Below are 25,314 nucleotides of genomic sequence, written 5' to 3' on the forward strand. Positions count from 1 at the left end.
AAAGCCTGAATCATCAAAAGTTAAGTCTGAATTTATTATTATTAATTTCAGGACCTATGCGAAACAGTCCCTTTACTTGTAAAACTCATTAAAGAGTAAAATGATCTATAGGGCATGGAGTGGGACAAAAAAATCTGTAACATAATGAAATCAGACATTACATGTGGCATTATCAGGATGACTTTCAAATATCAGGACCCTTAGCATTATTATACATTATATTCAGCATTACGTACAGTTTAATATAGTACAATCATCTATAAACCCTGTGCAAATTCACTCTCGTGCTTGAAAAGACTGCATTTACATGAGAAAAACTCTTTAAAAACCGGCACACCTTGACTGCTGAGACTTCAGTCTAATATCCATGAAAGCTGCACAATTGATTACATTGAAACTTAAATCGTGGTATGATGTTAGGCAGTTTAATTTAAATGATTGCACTCCCTTTCTCCATTGCGATCGGTTTGATTGACGCAGATGCGTGCGCTTGCTTGCTCATTAGAGTTTATCAGAGACTCGCTTGTGGTAAGAACAAACAGTTTTGCGAAATACGTGGCTGATTTTGAATGCATAACACGTTTACAATATAAAACATAGAAAATAGCAGTAAAATGTAAGTGATGCGCTGGAGAGAAACAACTCTAACGCATCAAACAGCACAAGCACTCTGTCAATGCACCTGACGCAGCAACCGGTCCACATTAACCTGTATGCTTATTATGGTCTTCTTTGAAGTGTTTATAAAGTGCTTTCACAACATGACGACGGGCACACGACTTACTGCAAATATCCAACAAATCAATAATGAAATTTGTTGTCGATGATTTCCATCATCGATAATGATCACGTTTATCAATTAGTTGTTGCAGACGTAAAAGACAGATCAACCGTGAGCTATCAGTTGAAGCCATCAGTGTGTTCTCAACTACATAAAAAAAACCAACCGCATAAAATGCCGGAATATGTGGTGAAGTACTACACTACCCTTGATGAGAAATCATCCACCAATCAGAAAATCGCGACCAACAAAGTGCGCCAAAAGAGCTCTGCAGTGACCGCAACTCGATTGGGTCTTTCGCGGTGCTTAACGGGAGTGCTATTAAGCATTGCGAAAGACACACTCTCCCTACACTCTCAAACGACTTATATATTTGTATATGTCTGAATATTCGGAACCAAGGGAACCAACCAGCAGCAATGACACTATTGTAATATTTACACACTGAATTGCAATTGGTCTTGTTTTTCACATTTGGGTAGTTGACGTGTCCAAGACCACATTACTATTTTTTATTATCAACATCAATATTTTAGGTTAAAATGTGTTTGAATGTATAAGAGGAACAGTTTCCTGGTCCTGTAGCTGCCACCATTTTAAACATATTTAAACACCTTTTCCCTCGTGTCAACTTTCATGTCTGTTTGCATACTGAATTGTGATTAGTCATATTTCATGCTCACATTTAACCATTTATATTCTCTGCTTTAATTTTCATGCACAGCTAACTGATAACAAGATGCATGCTGAGTGTTATGATGGCAAAGCGACTCATGCTGCATTTCATTTACTCCGAACTGAAACCTAAAGTCTAAGCTGACTAAAACTTTAAAACTATTATTATATGCATTGCATGCACTTTCCTTTATAATGCAAATCTAGTTTTGTAGTTGTGTGTTTTTTTGTTGTTGTTTTGTTTGTTTTTAGAGAAATATGGTGGTTTCATGGATGCGATTTAAAAATTCTGCAATATTACAGAAAGGACAAATAAGGCATGGGACAACCGCCGACCATCTGTCCCCACTATGAATAACTGCATATGAGCAGAGCAGATGCTCCGTTTCGAAGATTTTTTAATATCATTGGGTCAGTTCTACAGTATAGGAAGGCTGAGCCAATCTCGCTGATGTGATGGGAGTAGCAAAATGAAATGTCAGAATTGTTTTGTCATGGTTGGCATGAGGTTGTATAAAATTACCTCACAGACTAATGCTGAATCCATGAATACTTTATCTGACATGCATGAGGCCTGAAATAGGTCTACATTATCCATAAGGTAGATATATATCCAGTATAGATCTTTTCAAAAATGTGACTTTTTGGATTAATGACTCAAAACTAAATCCTAACTGTGCTCTTTCAAATTGTACTTGCAAATCCCGCCTCTGTCATTCTTAGTTGTCTGGTTCAATTTTGTCTCACTGCGGATGCTTATGAGATTTCCCAGTCTCCTTTTGAGAATACCACCAAGAGGCAGTTGGACTATGTATGAGTATATTAAAGCAAGCAATTCATTTTTTTCTCTTCTCTCTAGGTGTGTAGTGTGGACAGGAGATGACAGGGTCTTCTTCTTCAATCCCAGCATACATCTATCAGTATGGGAAAAACCAGTAGATCTGAGAGACCGTGGAGACCTCAACAGAATTATTGAAGATCCACCACACAAACGCAAGAAAGACTCTTCAGGTGAGAGTTTTCAGGGGCTCTTTTTGCTTTGAGGTTTGGATTCTGTCATCATTTACTCAACCTGATCTTGTTCCAAACCCTGTGTTATATTTCTTTCTTTCTTCTCAATACAACAGCAGTGGATAGAGAGTTCGCTTTCAAGCTTCAACAAGGAAGCAAAGGTATCATGAAACTAGCCCATGCAACTCTTGCATAATTAAATTAAATTAAATTAAAGTCTTAAAACGTCATACCAAAGGGTTTGGCGGGAAACAACCTGAAATTTAAGGCCACGTCCACACTCATCTATTCTCGTTTGAAACGTCTTAATTTTCGCTACCTTTACGTTCTCCACCAGAAACAGCATTTCCAAAATTCTCTCCATTGCCAAATACTTGATGAGTATCAGGAGGAGGACTACATTCATGATACCATTGCATCCTTTTTGTGTGGTAAGCCATATATAAAAGGTAAACATGGATAGTCGACTAGTAGTATGAGTGATTGTGCAAGCCCTATACTGTTGACTAAAGGGTTAAAGGCTATATTAATTCACCTAACACCCTGTTTTAGCTCATGTTATTGTATTCAGGGTCACATTCTGTGTAAAGGTCATGAACTTGACACCAAAGTTTAATCCTCATAGTGCAATAATGATGCTCAAGCAAAAGTTTCATGCACCCGCAAACTACAGAACTGCCGTTCTCGTGGATGTACAAAAAGCTCTAATCCAATGAGGCGGCTTAGCAAATATTGAATTAGTCTGGATCTTGTCTGGTAGTTATTATACGGTTGACTTGATTTCCCAGAAGGCTTTTAATCTTTATTGATTTAGTTTTATTGTCGTTTCATTGAGATTATCTATTGATGACCTTAATCTGTTTGACGTCTACAATTCAAATATGACCATTTGAGCTTTTTTTAACAACCTGATATGGTGGAGATAAGCTTACTGATAGACAGAAGCTGAAACAGCTGGTGTTGAATGCAAAACTAACAAAACTATGCCATTTTGTTGCAGATTTATTTACTAATTTGGACCTATTTGACTCCAAATAATTGTGTTTGTGTCTGTAATTCTTGCAGTGTATTAATTACAATAGTGCTAGGCCAAAGCAATGGTTTGATTTTTTTGATGTTTGTCACCAAGACAAATTCCTTGTATGTGTAAGCATACTTTGCAATAAAGCTGTTTCTGTTTCTGTTTCTGTTTAATTAATTGTTTTGAATTGAGTTCCAGAATGGTTTAACTCTATAAATGTTTCAGAACAATCTATAATAGGCTTTTTAATTGCAGTTTCCAATTGTGATAACTTACCCCATATACAGTATTGTTCAATGTTTAAAGATTAATTTATTAAATTAACTATATTTTTATCCTGTGCAATAATGGTGAACATGTTCCTTTTTTGTACTCAAGAGTGGTGGTGGCATCGTGGGCTAAAGCACAGAACAGGTAAGCAGAAGGTTGCCGGTTCAATCCCCACAGCCACCACCTTGAATGAAATTGTCCTCGAGTATTGTCCATGAGCAAGGCACTTAACTCCAGGTTGCTCTGGGGGGGATTGTCCCTGTAATAAGGGCTCTGTAAGTCGCTTTGGATAAAAGCATCTGCCAAATACATAAATGTAGTTTAAATGTAAGATTTAACACATTCCTACACAAAAAAAACTTACTTTTAAAATAAATCTACACAAAGTGTGACAAGTAGCCCTGGCCTCCCCTACATTACAGTACAAATACTTTTCTAATTTGGTTAAATTAATGAGAAGTTTTCTTGTTTCATTAACAGATGATGAAGATGATGATGAGGATCATAATTCAAAGACCAAACGCAACAAGTAAGTGTAGATGAGCCATGTATAGTAAAAAAGATGACAAGAAATATATTCAGAAAGTGGTAAATTCTGCTTTAATTGATAAGAGGGATCGAGACAGACATGTTCCATGTCACTCACCCTGGTAATCAAAGTCTCTGGCTTTGTATAGGCAACATCTGCACTCACAGCAAATGGTTTCTATTGGAGTTTTGAGTTGGGTTTTTGAAATATGGCAAATGTCTACTTTTAATAAAAGAACCAGCAACAGGTCCCTTCAATTTACATTTCAAAAAGAAATGTGAGAGATTTTGTTTGCTTTGAGCATTTAATAACAAAAAAAAAAAAATAATAAAAAAAAATCACTTGGTATTAAACAGATTTTTGTTTCTTGTGGTTCATAGCATCAATTATAGGAATTTCACAAAGGCTGATATTTACTGATATTTTCGATATTTATTAAAATTAAGGAGAAAAGAGAATAGATGTGTGCGGACGTGGCCTTAAATTTCAGGTTGTTTCCCGCCAAACCCTTTTGTATGACTTTTTAAGACTTGGAAAAGTATGCAAGAGTTGCATGGGCTACTTTCATGATACCTTTAATAGACATAGAGATTGCAAATATTATTATTATTATTACTGTTAAGAATGAGCGCACTTAAATTAAGTTAATTAAATTACGTATACATATTATTTAAACAATAATAATTTATTTGAATGGATTTATTGTAGTCTTGTTTACAAATTTCATTTATTTTATCAAATTAAATAATAATTTGTTAAACTTGTCATTGTTATTATGTCTAGGCAATGTAATTTGTCTTGAGCTTTTTTGCTAACATTTGTAAATAAAAGTACAGCTCGTAGTCTCAGAAATGTTTACATCCAACACACAATCCACAATGACACTCAAAAACCACATTTGGTAACACATCATGACACATGACTCCAAAAGGGCAACAACAAAAAATCGCTAATATAAATAACGCAATAAACAATAAATATTAAAATATGAATTTGCAATTTGTACTCATGCCATAGTGCATCCTGGGAACCTGACATCACCTCATGTGGTTATGGTAAACAACAATAATATATGTTGTCCCAACACAAATGGATTACGTCAACTTCCATTTTTACTAATGTAAATTATTTTCACGCATTGAAATTGTGACAAATATTTTCAAGAATTGTGTTACATTAGCTCATTTTAATATAATACATTTGTCAAGAATGTTAGAAGAAACATGAGACCGTTGCATGAAAAGAAAATCAGGGGCCAGGGACTACAATCAGAAAGTTTAGGAGAACCACAGAATGCTGTGATCAACCACTGAGAATCAAGTATTCCAAAGAATAGAGTGGAGTGGTGGTGGCATAGTGGGCTAAAGCACTGAACTGTTAAGCAGAAGGTTGCTGGTTCGATCTCCACAGCCACCACCATTGTGTCCTTGAGCAAGGCACTTAACTCCAGGTTGCTCCGGGGGATTGTCCCTGTAATAAGGGCACTGTAAGTCGCTTTGGATAAAAGCATCTGCCAAATGCATAAATGTAAATGTAAACAGAGAAATATGACTAGTTTGGCCAGAGTCAATGTATCACACCCTTCACTCTATATCCTCAATCTTTTGACACTATCTATTGAGATATTAACACGAAGCAATTAGAACTGTCGTATTTTGTCTCAATTTCATTAAAGGCTGGAGCACCCTGAGTGTGATGAATTGAGCGAAGGAAATAACGGAGCATCTCATCAGATGGTTTTACCACTAGAGCTCCGGATCGGCCACTTCAGAGACATGCTTCTGGAAAGAGGGGTGAGAACTTGAAGTCCATGAGATTGATGAAGCTTCAGGCTTTTGGGGGGGTTAAAGGGAAATTTTACCAAACAATGAAAATGATGTCATCGTATACACATCTTCAGGTTCCAAACCCGTATGACTTGCTTTCGTCTGTGGAATACAAAATGAGATGTATTGAATTGTGCTTGTATTGCATCTTTATTCCATCCAAACTATGCAAATGAAAGTGAATGATGACTGAAGCTAACATTATGCATTGCATTTGTGTTCAATGGAAGAAAGAATGTCATCCGGGTTTTGAACTACATGAAGGTAAGTAAACGATGACAGAATTTTTTATTTTTTTTGTCTCACAAACCTGGGTCAAATTTCATCACAGAATCAAGAGAAATAAAATAGAAACTACATTTTGCAAAACGAACATGAATTATGTTATTACTGTTTTTTCATGACAATTAATTATCATTCTCATTACTGTAAAAATATATAAATAATGAAAAAATAATGATGATAATTTGAATATGTTTTTGTTTTTTTTACATCATGGTCATATTTTTTTATTGCCTTAGTATTTTTATTTTTATTTAATTTAATTTTTTTGTAATGCAGTACAGAAAATGTACAGAAAATAATGGAAATGGCCAAAAAAATAAAAAGTAAACTGTACTGATGCATGAGAATTAGTGGGGAAAATGTGCTTCATTTTGACAATGCATAAAACATGCTTCATATAAAAATATATATACAAGTAGTAGTACATCTGTAAAAAAAAAAAAAAAAAAAAAAGTCTTACAGAGGGAACATTTTGTCTTTTAAACCCAGTATATGTGCACACAGTGTGAATCTTCCAGTGAAGCACAACAACAAGTAATTGCCATTGGTTAGTTCTGGGTGAATAGTATTTTTCCTGGTTGTCTTGAACAGGTGTCGGCATTCTCTACCTGGGAGAAAGAATTACACAAAATTGTATTTGATCCACGTTACCTGCTGCTGAGTCCAGAAGAACGTAAACAGGTATGACATCAAGGCATTGCTTCCTCTCACACAAGCTTTTATATACCTCAAACATTAATACAACTTCACACTAGCATTATCAAACAAAACACATTTTAAAAAATGTCTAAAAATGATCACAATTGTCCCATTTGTTCACAGATTTTTGATCAATTTGTCAAAGCGAGAATGAAAGAGGAGTACAAAGAGAAAAAGTGCAAACTCCAGCATGCAAAAGAAGAATACAGAAAACTGCTAGAGGAGTCAAAAATCACATCCAAGTGAGTTATTATACAGTATGGGATTAAATAAGTGTGACACACTGAAACCTTTTGCAGATGCCTTAATGAAAGACGGGTGTAGAACAGATTATTTATTCAGTAAAGGTGTTAATAACTGATGGACTTTGCAGTTTGGCTCCATGTTTATGTATTTGATAACCTTGTTTCCTCCCGGAGGTCTCTCGCCGATGTGAATTCAAACACAGAAGAGTCACCGCAGGGATTGTAGCTCTTGGCTTGAAGTTTGCCTTTTGATAAGTTGAACAGAAATCTGCTTTTGCTGAATTCTATTTATTGATTAATTTATAGTGTAAGGAACAGCAGGGACGTGAGTCAATGCTCTAATATTAATATTAACTCTTGTCCTCAGAGAAAAACTATATGTACGGTATATATAAATATTTATATATATATACAGGATATATTAAGGAAGATAACATATTAAATAAATCATGTAGATGGAAATGTTATAGGGAACTGTATGAAACACTCCAAGCATATTTCATTCATTACTTTAAAAAAAATCCACTTTTACAATAACACTTGTGCATCTTTAATTGCATGTTGTCATATGAACGACCAGTCAGTAACTGCACTGCTTGATTAAAGTCTCACAGGTCTGAAGTACAATATGAAATAAAAAGTAACAGTTCCAGCAACAGTTTTGATTGTGTTATGTAATCTAATGTTGTACTTCAGTCTTGTGAGACTTCAACAGTTTTTATTTCATTTCGAGTCGGACATTCATAACTTGCACATCAGTATAAGATTACTTCAGTAACCACTCCAAATGATGCATAAGTGTTTTTGATTCGGAACCGGTTCTCAATACCTAACCCTACTTAGCAACCACATATCAATCTAAAAACCACCCAAAACACCTTAGCAACCACATAGAATCACATTAAAAACCACTTAGAACATCTTAGCAACCACAAAGCAACACTTGTGAATAGCAACATTCTAAACACACCAAGAAAAACATAGCAACAGTATAACATCACACTAAAAACCTCTCCCTGTAGCGGTTGGCATGTTAAATTAATTTTAGTTTTGATCTCTTATGTTTTTATTTTATTTTGTATAATGTATGTACCCTATTTAAGTATATTATGACTAATCCCTATTGCTCTTGACATGAATACTGATTTATTTCTCTTTTTTTATTGACTTGTGTGCTTGGATGTTTATAATGTGACACTTGTGCAAATGAAATTTCCTGTGAGGGTAAATAATAAAACTGAAATTGAACTGAACTGAACTCAGAACATCTAAGCAACCACATAGCAACACTAAAAATTACACAGAACACCATAACAACCTCATAACATCACACTAAAAACCACACAGAACATCATAGCAACACTACAAACTGCACACAACACCTTAGCAACCACATAGCAACACTACAAACTGCACGGAACACCTTAGCAACCACACAACACCCTATGAACAGCATTACATCACACTTAAAACCACTCAGAACACCTTAGCAACCACATAGCAACACTACATCACGGCCTCTAACCACTTAATCCGCATTTTTAGCAATAAATGCATTAAGTTAATATGCATTATTAATACAAAATTGATATCCTTTCTTATATCCTAAAATGAGAACATTCCTGACCCATGACTTAGAAAAATATTAAATCTTTTATATGAATTTCTTTTTTATTTAATAATTTTAAATTTTATTTATACTTATTTATGTATACATTTTAGTTGGTTTTGCTTCACCTGTACTTGTTTTTATGACTTCATACATTGTTTGATCTTACTGAACAATTATACAGAAAACAATCCACAGTTTTAGCACCATTTTTAGACTTTTCAGATGGTTCCATACCACATCCTCCACAGTATTAGCACATTTTAGCACAATGTGTGGACTTTTCAAATGGTCCCTTACCCACCATATGCAAATTTTCCAACTTGTATCAATGTTAAATTAGCGATCTCGTCACATGCGATCTTTGTCACATGCAGGACAAATTGCGATCCGTATTGTTTCGATACGGGATGCACAATTTTATTTTTAAATAAGGGACGATCCCATATTTTACGGGACATGTGGCAACCCTAATAGCATTACACTAAAAACCACTCAAAACATCTTAGCAACCACATAACAACACTAAAAACCACTGTGAACACCTTAGTAGCAACATATCACTCTAAAAAACACCTAGAACACCACAACATCTCATTAAAAACCACTCGTAACACCCTAGCAACCGTATAACATCACACTAAAACCACTCGGAGCATCTTAGCAACCACATAGCAACACTAAGCCCTTGTATTGTGTGTTATAAATATTGTGGGGGTAAGTGTAGCACAGGCAAACAGCACACAATTGTTTTTTTTTTTTTTTGTGAAAATTGTGTTAAATTACCTATATTTAATTCTTACCATTGTGTGTGTGCATGTGTGTGTGTGTGTGTGTGTGTGTGTGTGTGTGTGTGTGTATATATATATATATATATATGAAAATAGACAGTAAAATCACATTTAATGCCACAGTCATTCAATACTGTACTTCCAAAGATATCCAATTTAAAATAATCCTTCATAATGATTGATTGTGAAACAAGGCTGTGAATGACAAGCATTTGTTTCAGGACACAGAACAGGGACTTGCATTGAGACAGAGAAATTACAGAGAGAACACATTGCTCATGTAGTAGGTACATGTGTTTTCACCTGTACTCCAAAATTGTAGCCTACAAATGATAAGACCAGTTGAATTGTGCTGACGGTTGTGCATCCTGAGGCTCTCTATTGTTCCACTGAGATGACTTTCAAGTCAAGCCATGAAAACAACTGCAATCAAACCTCTATAAGAGTACATACCTCACAAACAATTGCGGATAGAGCAATTTTGAATAATCAATGGTTTTCTGGTCACAGAAAAAAAAAAATTATAATAATATATATTTTTTTTTTGTTCACTTTGATGCTGCTTCAGTAGCTGACGCAATGGGAACACCCCCTGGTGGTCACAATGGTCTGAAGCCCGACAGAATCACGCCAATTTATTTGCTGATGGCGCTTATGTGACTCCTAATAATGAGTTACGTAATGGGCTCCTTTTGAGCCATCTACTCAGATTTACTTCACTTCAAGTACAGCCCATGTTGTTCTTGCGACTCAAGCCGAAGCAAGGTTTAATTTCTCCCTTTTGAATGGCAAACACAAGGATGTTGTTCAGGAAGTGTGTACCTCCATGTATGCGGTACACCGTAGGCGTAAATACTCACCAAAAAATGCGTGACTTGTCTAGGATTTCCCCACACAGAGGTCGCACTAGCAGGAATCAGATTGCCTGCATTGCAAAATGATGAATGTATGGACATGAGGCTCACCTCCATCATGAGGGATTTGAGTAGGTTGCCCACTCCCCTTTTTTTCAGCCGAATGTCTACCAGTGCGAATGACAGCTGGATCCATGGGGAGGCAATGCAGTGGTTGAGGAGATGGATAGTGAGCAGCAGGCCGACCTTTGGTTCTCCCTCTTGCTCTTTCCTGACTCAGCGCGACATTCACCCATTGAATTTACATGCAAGAGTTTATGCTCCAGCCCCAAGGCTTGCAACACAATCTCCTTTGGGCTGGTGAATGAGGATGCCTTATATACTGTACTTGGATTCAGACTCTGAGGAGTTTGCCGGTGGCAAGGCCAAGACCTTGTCTTCCAGGGCACAGATTTCCAGGCCCTCTGTGGCTTACAAAAAGCTAATCTAGATCATCACACATGCAGTGGAGAAACTGCACCTGGATTGGCCGGATGAGACTCAGTGGAAGAATACGCTATCTTTGATGATTTATAGGGCCAAAATACAATTTATTGGCAGATACCTAGGTAGATAATAGGATCCCTATTTAAAAGAATGTTCCGGGTTCAATATAAGTTAAGCTCAACAAGATGGACAAGTCAAAAAAAATTTTTGTGGTAATCAATATTCTGCCACAAATGCTGTCGACTTGTCTTGAACCAAGAACATTCCTTTAAATAATAATGGGGTCTGAGTTCTTAAGGAGCTGTGGTGTGAACAACAAGGGGTCTGAGACCATATTAATGTAAAGAGAACCTAAAATAGAAACTGGTTCCTCTTTTAAGTCCACTTACATTGTGAACTCCAAAAGCACTGAGGTCATTTGCGGCTGGTTCCCTTTCTGGTTTGGTTCACTGAAAATGTACTATATGTGAAATCACCCTTACTTTACTGAAATGTAAGGCCTACCACTGTAAATGTGTGTTCAGTGAACCTAACTTTAACTGCCAAGTAAACCCTGCAAGTTTTGCTCTGTAGGATGGCCTCTTCTTGTTAGACACAGGCTACATGCATACTACACAGTTTGATTATGAGGTATATGGATGTAAACACTTAGTACACAAACCTCAGTTATAGTGATATCAGCAAATATCATTAATTAAAAGATAAGCTCTTAACATTGCAAAACCAATTATTAATCAACAGTAATGACAAAAACAACAACAGCAGCACAAATAAAGTCTGCAAATAGCAAGAAAACAAACCTACAACACTAACCTCGTTATAAATTCATGCTGCAGTGCATGCTGGTAGCTGGCTTTTTTCAGACAACTTTTTAAGCGAGTTGAGATGACAAATACACTTGTTAATTCAACTTAAGTACAAGTTAATAGAATCACAAATTGATATGTTAAGCTGACTGGATGTGTCAACTCAAAGCACGTTGATACATCTAGATGTAATATAGGTATATATATATATATATATATATATATATATATATATATATATATATATATATATATATATATATATATATATATATATATATATATATATATATATATATAGTGTATGTAGTATTAAAGAGAATATTATGAGTGGAGACAGGAAACAGAATGGGAACAAAATGGGACAAAGTCAGAATTGAACCTGGGTCGCCCACACGAAAAGGTGCATTAAAAGGTGTTATGCCCCACACCACTGTAGTGACGCATATACAACACATTTTGTCATAAATATCTATGCTTCCACTAGACTATTGGGGTGCAAATAGCTGCACTGTGTGGCAGGTGCTATTCATTCCCGGGTGCAAAAAGTCACTTCAGTTTTTTTAATTATTTTAAGAATAAACCTCTCTACTCGCATGACTCGTTAGGGTCAATTTGCTTCTCCAGTTTTCCAGTGTAGCTGGTCTCCCAGTCTGACCCACTGACAAGTGCCCAAAACCCAGCTAAAACCATCAAAGCAGACAAGCCTGACCAGATAAACATCTTAGGCTGGTTTAAGCTGTTTTTCAGCAGGGTAAAAAACATCCCCAAGAATCTCATATTTTTATGTTCTCCTTCGTAGGTCAACGTTTAAAGAGTTTTCTGAAAAATGTGGGAAAGATCCACGATTCAAACAAGTTCTGAAGAGGAAAGACCAGGAGCTGTTTTTTACCCAGTTCATCATCACATTGAAAAAACGGGACAAAGAAAACAGAATGCGGCTGAGAAAGATGAGATGAGGGTTTGTGGACAGGGAAATTAACTGTATAGAGCTGTGAACTGATTCCCTGGGACTGTTCATCACATGGTCAGGAACATTGCATACAATGATAACATATGTCCATACGTCTGACCAATCCACAAATGATTGTCTTCTTTGATGTTTGCTTTTCAGTGACTGATTTTTATACCAGCTCAATCGGTTTCAATAAAAGTGACGCATTTACAGGTCAGCGGTTTGTTAATGAACTCTCTATATTGAAATATGTTTCATATTGAAGCTCTTTCTTCAGTTTGAGTTTAACAAGGTGTCTGAATTGCAATGCTGAACATGAATACAGAGTTTGACTGAATAGAAGTACACAAAACTATTTAAAGCCATTGACTTGTGCACACAGGAAGAAATAGATTTTTTAATAATGGTTAATAAATGTTGATTTGCCTGGTGCTGTGACTTAAAAGTGACTGTAGATGTGAAACCATTTAGTCTAATGAGTATGTATGAGTAATGAGTAAGACCGATACTCCATTGCATCTGTGAGAATGAATAAGTGGTGTAGTGTAGTTATTTTAATTTTATTTATTTCAAATGTTGTCAAACTGTTTGTTGTAATTAAATTTGACATGATATTGTAAAATTAATATGATTAGTTTGACAATTATTCACAAAGTTGTACATATATTTTTAGTAAAAATGCAGAGTGAGTTGATTCAGTTTACTGTATCAAAAGATGGCAAATTTAGTTGGAAGAGGACTGTTTAGATGTTTGTTACTGCATTCAATTTAAGTTGCTTTTTATAATGTAAAGACTTTATTTAATTTATTCCTGATAAAATGCAAGTCTATGGTGTTTTCAGTCTGTTCATTCAATACACAAAAATTCCATATTGTTACCATGTAACAACTGAAATGCTCCGTTCAATCCCAATTTCTTTTCCCTTTTTGTTTGTAATTTAACTACCTTTAATTTGTACAATAATACCTCAATCAGAGTTTTAAAACTACAAACATATTATGATTATGATTTATTGATTTGGTTGATATTCGAATAAAATCCATACATTGCGGAAAAAATAAATGTGGATGATTTCAGACTCCCCCACAAACCTGGGGATAAATTGAACTGTTCGCTGTTTTGTGGACAACATATACTGTATACAGTGGATAAGTATGTATATTTGAAAATTATTTGATTTGTTAAAATATGTTCATTAATAACCAGTTTTGTTTTTGCTTTAATCAAAGTCTGAAGGCGTCAGAAAGGGGACACTCAAATACGAATTTGCAGGGAAACTGCTGATGCAAATTGATTGAAACAAATAGATTCAATTATGTTGTCCAGTTGTTTTCCAGAGTTTGGACATTATAGAAAAGCAAAAGAAAATGACCACAATTACTATTCACTCAGATAACATGTGATCTTATTATAACACTTCTGCAGGGAGGTTGAGACTATTTGTAAAAAAAAACAATACAATCAAGATCATTTTATCACCTACAGGGTGATATGGCCAGCAGCAGGGAGACCTCCTGGGGAAAACTAAGGTTGCTGCTCACCCTGTGCTCTGTGTGGGTCCTAATGCCCCAGTATAATGATGGGGACACTATACTGTAAAAAGGCACTGTTCTTTGGATGAAATGTTAAACCGAGGTCCTGACTCTCTGTGGTCATTAAAAATCCTAGAGCACATCATGTAAAGAGTAGGGGTGTAACCCCGGTGTCCTGGCTAAATTCCCCCCATTGGCCCTTCTCAATCATGTCTTCCTAATAATCTCCATCCACTAAATGGCTCTATAACTCTACTCTCTCCACTCCACCAATAGCTGGAGTGTGGTGGGCGTACTGGTGCACTATGGCTGCCGTCACATCATCCAGGTGGATGCTGCACACTGGTGGTGGTTGAGGAGGGTTCCCTGTTCACTGTGTAAAGCGCTTTAAGTGTAGTGTCAAAAAAGCACTATATAAATGTAACGTTCATTCAATCACCTTTAACTCACTTGCCTCTTTTATATTACTCTAATTAGCACTTTTCATGAAAAGTAATTTTTACTGTTTACATGTGTTTACCAACAGCCCCCCCCCCACTAAAACATGTGTTTATGTAATATTCATAAGACAGTGCAGTATCAGTCACTTGATATTTAAGAGATCTCAGTTCTCAGTCGGGGCCCCTGGTACTGCTGAACAAAATCCACTAAACAAACTCTTTGCAGTCATTTCCTACAAGAACAGATTTTTCAAGCAGTTGTAAGTTTTCATGCCTTTCATAAAATCCACTCATCATGTAGAGAATAAAGTATACATGTGCTCTTGCTACCGAGAGGTTTTCTATTTCAACACATTTTGTGCCGTCTTATGAAATGGTCTGATAATGATGTACTGTAATTATGTTCCTGTAGCTCTAGCATGGCGCTAGCAACAGCAAGAACATGGGTTAAATTCACAGGGAACACAAACTGATAAAAATGTAAACCTTGAATGCAAAGCAAGTCACTTTTTGGATAAAAGCATCTGCCAAATGCATTACTGTAAAATCATATGGAGAGCTGAAGCTCTGAATTCACCCGTGTGACACGTCTGTATTGCCTTAAAATCGTCCCGGACCCCTCATTGTCCTTTCACTGACCCTCTGATGCATATTGCACACAACAGTCAAAAGTCTGGCTATGCAAAGTCTAACTATTTATATAAAATTATCACATGCACTTATTAAACAAAATATGGACCAATCATTTAACAGAAAACAGCTGACCAACTAGAGTCCTCTCTTAGTATGTTATCAAAGCATCTAAATCAGATGACACCTGGGAAGGTATCTCATCTTATCTGTTCAATCCAGATGAATACAAAATAGATGACATTATGTCAACTCATTGATGCTCTCTGCATCTGCTTTCATTCAAAGGTCTTCCAATTCTAAATAACTGATAAGAATCAAGCAAATAGCATCTTAATTAACTAATCAAACAAGATTTAATTCATCATATTATACTAGTGAACTAAAAATAGCATCTTCGGTTCCTCAAGTTTCAGTTTAATCTTGGCCTTTCAACTAAAAACTGCTTATTAGAACTTTTTCTGTGTTTAACATATTATCATGTATTTATTATATAGTATTAATTTAATTAATCTCATAAATGCACCGACTTGTATTTGTGGTGTAAATAAATAACCCAATGGTCTCCTTAGATACTGTTTATATATTGAGTTGAGATATTCAACTACAGCCTTTGAGCACTGGCCAAAGATTTTTTAGATATTTACTATTATTTATTTTTTTATACTAACATTTATTTATTTATATAAGAAAAAAATATGAAGATCAAATCTTTTATATCATATAGTATATATTATATAACAAAATATTTAAATATTTATTTATACTATATATTCTTTTTGCTATATTTTATTTGGTGTATATACTGTACACTAATTAAAAACAATTAGTTTGATATATATATATATATATATATATATATATATATATATATATATATATATATAACATTATTATTACTACAGTACTTGAAGTAACACATACATAGGATATATTATTAGGCAAAAAAACAAAAACACAATGTCACAGTGATTTTGAGTTTATTCCTCCCAAGTCAAACATTTGTTTCTGCTTCTAGAAGTACCAACTTGACATTTGGGTACATATATCTGCACCTGTGGCCATTATTATGAAGTATCTGTAAGCCCTGGTATCTCTCTGATCCTTGCCACAAAATAACTTCAGCCCTGTGGCACCATGAATCCATGAATTCTAACCACAAAACACAGAACTGCTCTCTCAGATGATTTTTCAAGCCAGTAAGATAGCTCACGAATGGCTTTCTGGATCTCGAACATCACTTACTGTACACCTATACTTCATGTGGTCAATCAAATAAACTGCTTTTACTAAACCAAGCCACAATTGAAACAAGAAACTCTAATGAGTTCATTCCAATAGGCTAATTCCAGTGTGCTCAGTGATAATTATTGGACGGTCAGAAGCTTAATCAATACCAGAGTGAAAAGTGAAGCTTTTGAACAAAGAGCAATAACTACAATAACTACATTTCCATCCAAGGATTTTTTGTGGAAAAAGTTTCAGCGCATCAAAATAAAGCTGATGGAAATGCACATTATCACTAAAATGTCACAAATGTCGACATAATATTTTTCAGTTTAATATCGATGCATCACATGTCACAAAAAAATGGTTTGGAAAAACTTTTTGACGATAAAATTGGCATTAAGGTGAAAATATAGTGTCACATGACAGAGTTTAGCCCAATCGTTAGCCTGTGTTAATCATGATGACAGTATTGAAAGTCAATTTATTGTCCATGATTATGTATTGATCTTTACGGCATTTCTGCAAATGTGACAAATGACGAATGGCCACTGTTTGTGATTAATTTATTCACATTATCCATCCGTTTATTAATTTATAAGTTTCTTTTCCACACCATTCAATATAATAGACAGCAGTCACGGAATTAGCCCACAGTACAAAAAAAAAACATATAATTTCTGTGCATAAAGATGTTTTAAATTAATTTAATTCTATAAAATTATTGTTTAGTTTTACTTTTGAAAAAATGCCAGCAAAATCCCCTTTAATAAATAAAATAAATTACCAAACAAAAAAAAAAACATTAAATGCATTTTATTTATTACCAAACGAAAAAAGCATTAAATTAAAAAAATTAATTACCAAACGAGAAAAAATGTATTTTTTTAGACCTATATGCCTTTTTTTTTTCTCAAACTTAAATTAGCTTTACCCTGTTCTGTAGATGAAAAAAGTCAGCTGAATGACGTTCTCAGAATGTTCTGCACTTTATTCAAGACATTAAACTATCAGAACTATTTGTCCAATGCTGAGTTCACTTTCAGAAAACTAGATTTTTAACATTTTATAATGTTTAAATATTTTAAATCTAACCCTCTTTACCTCAAATCGCATTTACTGCTTCTTCAGAAAATATAAATTTGCATTTTGAATCAAAAATACATTTTAGATGATAATCAAGTTTAGTTGGTCGTTAAAAGTTGCTGGAGAACTATTCGGGACATAATGCAGTTGTGATGGCGATGCTTTTCATTAGAGGATTGTTCCAAATATTGAATATCAGGAATGTATCATATGTAAACCCTGATATTACACCACATCATTTATTTTTTTCTTCAATAGCTGTGCACACAGCATATACACATCGATTGATGGTCCTTATACTGAGACAGAAAGTTTCCGCCACTACTTGGTGCAGGTTGCCAGCTTGAACAGGGCCATGATTCTCTTTCGGGTCGGAACCGGTGCCAACCTGTGATAGGTGCAACATCAGGACCAATATTACAGTCGTAATAAAAAGTGTTTTTATTTTAGGCATGACGTCATCGCACACGCCCTTTTTATCGATAAAAGGCCATTTGAATGGAAACGGGCAGAAGGCGACAAATGTCGTAATTATATTTTTCGCATTTTCACTTTGTCTTTAACAAAATAGCGCAAAAAGGTGGATGGAAACTAGGCTAATGTCAGTAGTCTTTGATTTAATTTGTCAATGTAGATGACCCATGCTAGTATTGTGTATGGTTTCTGAATGGATGGACTCATCGTCCCCCGGCAGATGGCTGGCTGCTCCGTTGGGGTGGACGGTAGTGGCGAGAACTCTACTACAGCATATCCCTCCTCCTTCCCGGATTTCGGCACCAGTGTAACGTAGTTCAAGGGAAAGGAGGAGGCGAGAACCGGCTTGACAATATAAATAATAGTTTTAATGATAAACTTAACACACATGACGGACATGTCCGTAAAAGATCTCTCTCTCCCGCACGATCCTCTGCAGTCGACCTTTATCCCTCTAGGGAGGCTTGATTAGCCTAATACGGGACCGGCCCCGCCCTCCGCCCTGCCACACACATATAGTCTAAATCGGAGATGATTCCAAAATATTTGGAATAGAACAGTACTAGAGAAACTATTTTAAGAAAATAAACTTTAAAGACAATATCTATTAGCTTTAAGGTCAACTATATGCTAGCGTACTTCTAAACATTGAGAAAAAAATTGTTTTTCAAAAGACATAAACATTTAAAATCTGCAGTCTCTCTCTTCTAGCTAAAAATATTTAGGAACATCCATGACGTCCCATAGATGTTGAGAAGCCTTATCCAATCGAAACATCAAACCACCATATCGAACTGCTCTCATCAATGCACTTCAAGGGGAATTTAAATTGAGACTTTAGACAAAAAGGGAATAGAAGAAATTATAGGTGTTATCAATACTAATAAAACAACATCTAATTAACAAAATAAAACGTGACTATTGTGTTTTAATAATTTGCCAGTGATGTTGAGTAACTCTATAATTGATAGTTCTATCTACAATCAATTCAATATGAGATTAGAGGCTTCAAAACGAAAGATGCTCCCTCAGTATGGAGCAGATAAATCTTGAACTTATGAAAAATCACACTGTTTTGTCTCTCATGCTTTCAGTTTATCACAAATAGATCAATTGGACATAAATAGCTAAAGACATTAATTTTGAAACCAGCCAAATAGGGAAACATATCTGTCATTCATTAATGGTGTTTCAGTCATTATGCATTCAGAGGAATGTGAATGCATTTCAGCCAGTTTTCCTTCCAATTCCACCAGCAATGTTTCAAACTGTGCTTATATTGCTGAGATATCAAAGGGTGAACTTTAATTACCTTTAAGTCTCCTAAATAATGGAAGAGCAATGATTGAGCAAAACATTTTTCCTCTTTAATGTCATCAGTGTCTCCTCTTTCCGAGCTCTAATCCAAAGAGCATTTCAGATCATGTCCATCAATGCTTAATACGTTTTATTCATCTCTCTCTAAATATTCCCAACAGAAAATGAGCAAAAGCAACGGCCTTCATGGCTTTGTTAAACAGAGATACATTTAAAAGCTGCTACTTAATGTGCCTTAAAATGAAGACAATCCATGGCTCTGACTGTTGGTATTATACTAGCTTTAACAGACTGCGTTTTTGCTGTTTTGCATCGGTGTGCAGCTTGTGCCAATTAAGCAGCCCACTATGTGCATATGCAGAGCAAGCAAGCCAATCTGTCCCAGACAGATTAATAGTTGTAAAATTCATGGAGAAATGCACCCGTTAATGAAACACTATTTGATCTAATTTGCATAGTTACAGAAGGAAGTGCAGATAAGACAAGAGTGTTGTTTTTGCACTTTTATTACCAGTGGGATAATACAACAAAAACTGAAATGTCTCTTAAAACGTTGTATCATTAGTGTGTTCGTCATTGTTTTGTCCTGTATCTCTGTCGGCCGGATTTCTCTTCCAATGTTTTTCACCTCAATACACAAGTATTCCAATTTAAAGTATGAATGAACTTTAAATGTAGAATGACTTTACTATCTGTGATGTTTATCTACACAGTCCATAATGGTCCATGAAGCATCCAAGTTCACCAAAGCACATTTTCAAGCAACAATCACCCATAGTTCACAATGGATCAATAGACAGCAAAGTCTCTCAACAGACAAATGCTCATTTTTATGCTCATTTCGAAGGGAAGAACACCGCTCTCGCTTCTGAAGCTACCGAGGTTAGTTCACTCTCCGTCTTTGTAGTGGATGTAACCCAATCCTTCTGTATAAGCCGTGGGTCCAGAATGCATTCCGGGCTGCATTATCAGAGTGTGTGTGAACCAACTGGCTAGTGTTTACGGACATTTTCAACCTTTTCCTCTCTTGTCTTCAGTCCCCAGATGATTTAACACGTCCACCATTGTGCCTGTACCAAAGCAATCCAAAATCACTTGCTTAAATGACTGGCGTCCTGTTGCTCTGACCCCATCATCAACAAATGCTTTGAGAGACTAATCAGAGATTACATCTGCTCTGTGCTCCCCACCTCACTGAACTCACTGCAGTTTGCATATCGCAACAATCACTCCACCGATGATGCCATTGCATCTACACTACACACTGCTCTATCTGGAAAAAAGGAACACATGTGAGAATGCTGTTTGTAGACTACTGCTCAGTATTCAACACCATAGTGCCCTCCAAGCTTGTTGAGAAACTCCGTGCTCTGGGCTTAAACAGCTTGCTGTGCAGCTGGATCCTGGACTTCCTATCAAGCAGATGTCAGGTGGTTAGAATGGGCAGCAACATCTCCTCATCACTGACCCTCAACACTGGAGCCCCGCAGGGCTGTGTTCTCAGCCCTTCCTGTATTCCCTGTACACATAGTGTGTACTGTGTGGCAACACATACCTCCAATGCCATCATTAAGTTTGCTGATAATATGACGATGTTAGGTCTGATCAAAACCCTACAGAGTGGAGGTGCACACTCTGACACGCTGGTGTCGGGAGCACAACCTCTTCCTAAATCATCAGCAAGACCAAGGAGCTTGTGGTGGACATCAGGAGAGAAAGACAGAGAACACAGCCCCATCACCATCAATGGAGCACCAGTGGAGAGAGTCAGCACCAAGTTCCTCGGTGTCCACATCACTAAGGAACTCACATGGTCCGTCCACACTGAGACCATTGTGACTTGTGACCACATCCTCACACAGTTCTACGCCAGAACTGTAGAAAGCATCCTGACTGGCTGCATCACTGCCTGGTATGGCAACAGCACTGCCCTCAACCTCAAAGCCCTGCAAAGTGTAGTGCAAACTGCCAGACACATCAACAGAGGTGAGCTTCCCTCCCTCCAGGATATATTTACCAGGCGGTGTGTGAAAAATGCTTGGAGGATCATCAGAGACTCCAGACACCCTAGCCATGGGCTGCTCTCACTGTTATCATCAGGCAGGCGGCATAACAGCATTAGGACCCGCACCAGATGACTCCATGACAGATTCTTCCCCCAAGCAATCAGACTTTTGAACTCTTGATCTCTCACCATCAAAATACATCAGTACTGAACTTTATTAATCTTTCACTGGACTGTCATATATTATATTCTCTCTTAACAACACACTGGCAACTGACTATCAACCAACAGCCTGAATGTCAATACAATACAACCTACTGTATATTTTATATATACTAATTTATTAATACCTATACTATTCTATTTTTATTGTATGTGTGTTCTATATTGCATGTATTGTATACTGCACTTTGTATATTGTGTTTTGTGTAATTATGTGTATATTATATATGTAAATTGTGTTATGTAAATCTAATGTTTATTGTAAATTGGTAAATGTCTCATCATTGTCATGACTGCAATGTTGCTCAGAACTGCACCCAAGACTTTCACCCAAGTGCAACTTGTATATATGGTTGAGTGTCAATAAAGGGATCTGATTTGATTTGAAACGGATGTCAGGAAGCTGTTAGACAGCTGGAAATAAGTGGAAATTGAGTGAGCAAAAAATCCTTACAAAATATGTGCCATTTAGTGTAGTTTCACAACCGCATAGTTACATATATGGCGGAAAGAACAACACAGATTCACTAGTGGGAGCCTTAAGTTTGAGACTACATTGGAAATCTGGACTTGTAGGAGTCCAAGCACCGAACAAATAATGATTTTCTCATTATTATTCTGCCATAAAATGTCTGGGCATCACAGACCTTAAATCCTAGAGACCACAAACTTGGCAGGATGGTCACAAATCCCCCACCCAATTCTATGCGACACTGCAAAATATGGCTTGTATCATCTAAAGACCCTAATGACAAAAAGTTATCAAAGGAAGTTTAATTAATCAAATTGTTTCGAAGATGCTAGTTAATTGACTTTTTTGGGCGTGAACCAAATTCACTTATGGACATACATCTTCAGAATATAGCCCAAACTTAACAAAACTTTAACATCTGAACATTTTGAGGTCGAATGCGAAACGTTTTCAACTCTGCAAGCAGGGGCTTCACAAATCAAAACCTTTTATAACTTTGATGCATTTGGCATACTTCTTCTTTGCTAACATGTCCTTAACATCCAATAATTTCATCAGCTAATAACTTCAATTATGAAAGGTTGATCATTATGAAATTTGGCTTATCAATAAAGGGTTGTAAGATGAGGGTGTGCACCACATTCTGTGAAAATCAGCCTCAAGTTTAAGCTATTGTGAACGTCCACAAATCAATTGGTCATGTACCTTTCTAAAATAATAATAGTTTGGTGACTTCCAATGTTTGTGGTGCTTTAACTCAAATAAATTAATAAATAAATATAGAACTTTGATATTTACCACCAATATAGCGTGAGCCTTTTAGAGCAACTCTTTCAAATAAAATTTGATCAAGTCAGATTTGGTTAAATCTAAAAAAAACATTATGTGTGCTACTTATAATATTGAATTAATTTTTCCTCATGTGCTTTCTGTTAAAACAATTGTGCAGTTATTTCCCAACAAGCCCTCTATACTTAAATTTTTGTGTCTGAATCCATTTGTGTGGATACTCCAGAAAATTTCATATTGAGTTTTGAGAAATGAGTGTTGAAGGCACTAACAGAAGATTCCACTCGTATAAACAGCCTGACCATATACCACCCAGTTATCTAAAAGAAGAACAAGTGTTTTCATTTTTAAATAAAATCTTGTTGAATTTAAATGAATAATCCCCACTATCCCACTTCCGCTTGCATTTTGTGAGGTGAAAGGTCTCTGCAATCTTGAAATAGCTTAACGGTGGTCTTTAAGCCAATCTGGGCCAATCTGGCAGGGTGGCAAATGGCTTCCAGACTCTTGAAATATACACCAAATCCCCAATTAGGCCTCTGTGTCACCTCTCCTATTTGTCAGTGCCTCGTTTGGCCAGGGTTTCTCTCCCTCTAGCAGGCAATGTGCCACTTCGATGACTAATTAATCAAATCTTGGCTCTTTTACAGGTGGAGAGGAAAAGTAATCATATGTCTATAGGGAAAATGTATAAAATGCTCATTCTATAAACCGGTTTAATTTCTCATTTACAGGTGATTCACACAAGGACGAGACCATACAGACCATACAGCATTTTCTCGAGGGGCTCGTTAAGGACCAAAACAAAGAGCTTGAATCATTTGTTTATTTTCTCTAAATATTCATCAGCGATGTTAAAATGTATATGCAAAATGCCTAGGTTTCATATGCTGCATCATTTTTAACACATACTATACTCTTAGGTTTAAAATTGTGGCATGTTCTTAGATGATTTAAAGAAAATTTAAGCATTTCATACAAAGTGAATCATGCTTTGAATTGTTAGACTACTAGTGAAAATGCATCTAGTTTGAATAATTTTTGTAACTATATTATCAACATAAAATCGAGTTAAAAACCATATAAAACAATGCATATGAAATACAAACTTTCTTATCCCAGCATGATTTGATAATGTTTCAGAAAGTGTTTTGGTTTGCTTCAATGATAACAAGGGAATTCTTTTGTGCAAATTTAACATGGTCAATGTCACAAATTTGCTTACTTTTCATCAATGACCTAGAAATGGTCTAGAACTTTATATTTCTTCCTTTTAATCCATAACTTCTCTTGTTTTACATTTAGCAAAATCACATAATTTTGTGTAATTCAATATTTAAATAAAACAAATCCATTTATGCAACATTTGAAATGCAAATTTCGTAATGCTTATGTGTAGAGCTCATTTTTTACAGTGCCTGCAGAGCTATTTTACCGTTTTCCTAATGCAAACAGATTTCGTTCCGAACTTCACAAGAATTCTGTATTTGCATGGAAGTCTCCGTCTGCGTGACTCATCTTCTGAGACTTTATCAAATATTCACTTTCTCAACCATGACATGTCCTACATTGACTTCTATGAGTTCAGCCTAAATTATAAACCCAGTAAATTGTTAAAGCATGTCTCTCATTGCTGCAGGTTATCCTCATTTATAGTGCTTTTTGATCAAAGCACAATGTACTGGGGTTGTGAATACTGAATTTAGCATCTGGGACTTTAGCACTAACATAATCAATGCATCCACATACAGATACTTGTGCATATCTTACAAGTGTCAATAAACTTAAAGGGTCCATATCATGAGGAATCAAACTTCCCTTGATCTTTTGAGTTAACAGATATCGATGTACAAAGAAAACATACTGTAACTTTCAGAACTTTCTCGCCAGTCCAAAATGAGCTTTAGTGTACTGAAACTTTAGCTACTGAACAAAACTACTCGTTTGGAACTTTTGCAACTTTTTGACTTTTTAGAAATAAATGCATAAACACATAAACTTTTACATTATCACATCAATAATGCATCACTATTGAATGATCAGATCTGACATTAAGAGTAGCCTACAATTTGGGAAAGTCATTTAAATCTTGTGCTGTTCCTGGCTATGTGTAGCACCTTCCACTCAGACGAAAATGTTTGTTGGAGAAGGGTTTTCGACAAAGGAAAAAAATACCAGTTTAAAGTTTGGTCTGTTACAGTTTGACATGAGTTTTTGTCATTTTGCACATTACATTAAACTAAAGAAAATTATTTTTGTTAACTAAAATATATATA

General features: G+C 35.8%; 1 protein-coding gene across 1 annotated transcript in view; it reads left to right on the forward strand.

Moving 5' to 3' along the window:
• Window positions 1–13,597, forward strand: part of tcerg1l (transcription elongation regulator 1 like) — a 131,815-nt gene extending 118,218 nt beyond the window's left edge. Inside the window, exons 9-14 of the mRNA XM_052102196.1 lie at window positions 2,316–2,467; window positions 4,239–4,287; window positions 5,963–6,080; window positions 6,990–7,079; window positions 7,221–7,339; window positions 12,691–13,597. Of these exons, the coding sequence (XP_051958156.1) occupies window positions 2,316–2,467; window positions 4,239–4,287; window positions 5,963–6,080; window positions 6,990–7,079; window positions 7,221–7,339; window positions 12,691–12,847 (685 nt within the window). The 3' untranslated portion in view covers window positions 12,848–13,597. The remainder of the gene's footprint in view (window positions 1–2,315; window positions 2,468–4,238; window positions 4,288–5,962; window positions 6,081–6,989; window positions 7,080–7,220; window positions 7,340–12,690) is intronic.
• The last annotated feature ends 11,717 nt before the right edge of the window (window positions 13,598–25,314 follow it).

The sequence above is a fragment of the Xyrauchen texanus genome, chromosome 33 (genome assembly GCF_025860055.1).
Source record: "Xyrauchen texanus isolate HMW12.3.18 chromosome 33, RBS_HiC_50CHRs, whole genome shotgun sequence".
Taxonomy (NCBI): Eukaryota; Metazoa; Chordata; class Actinopteri; order Cypriniformes; family Catostomidae; genus Xyrauchen; species Xyrauchen texanus.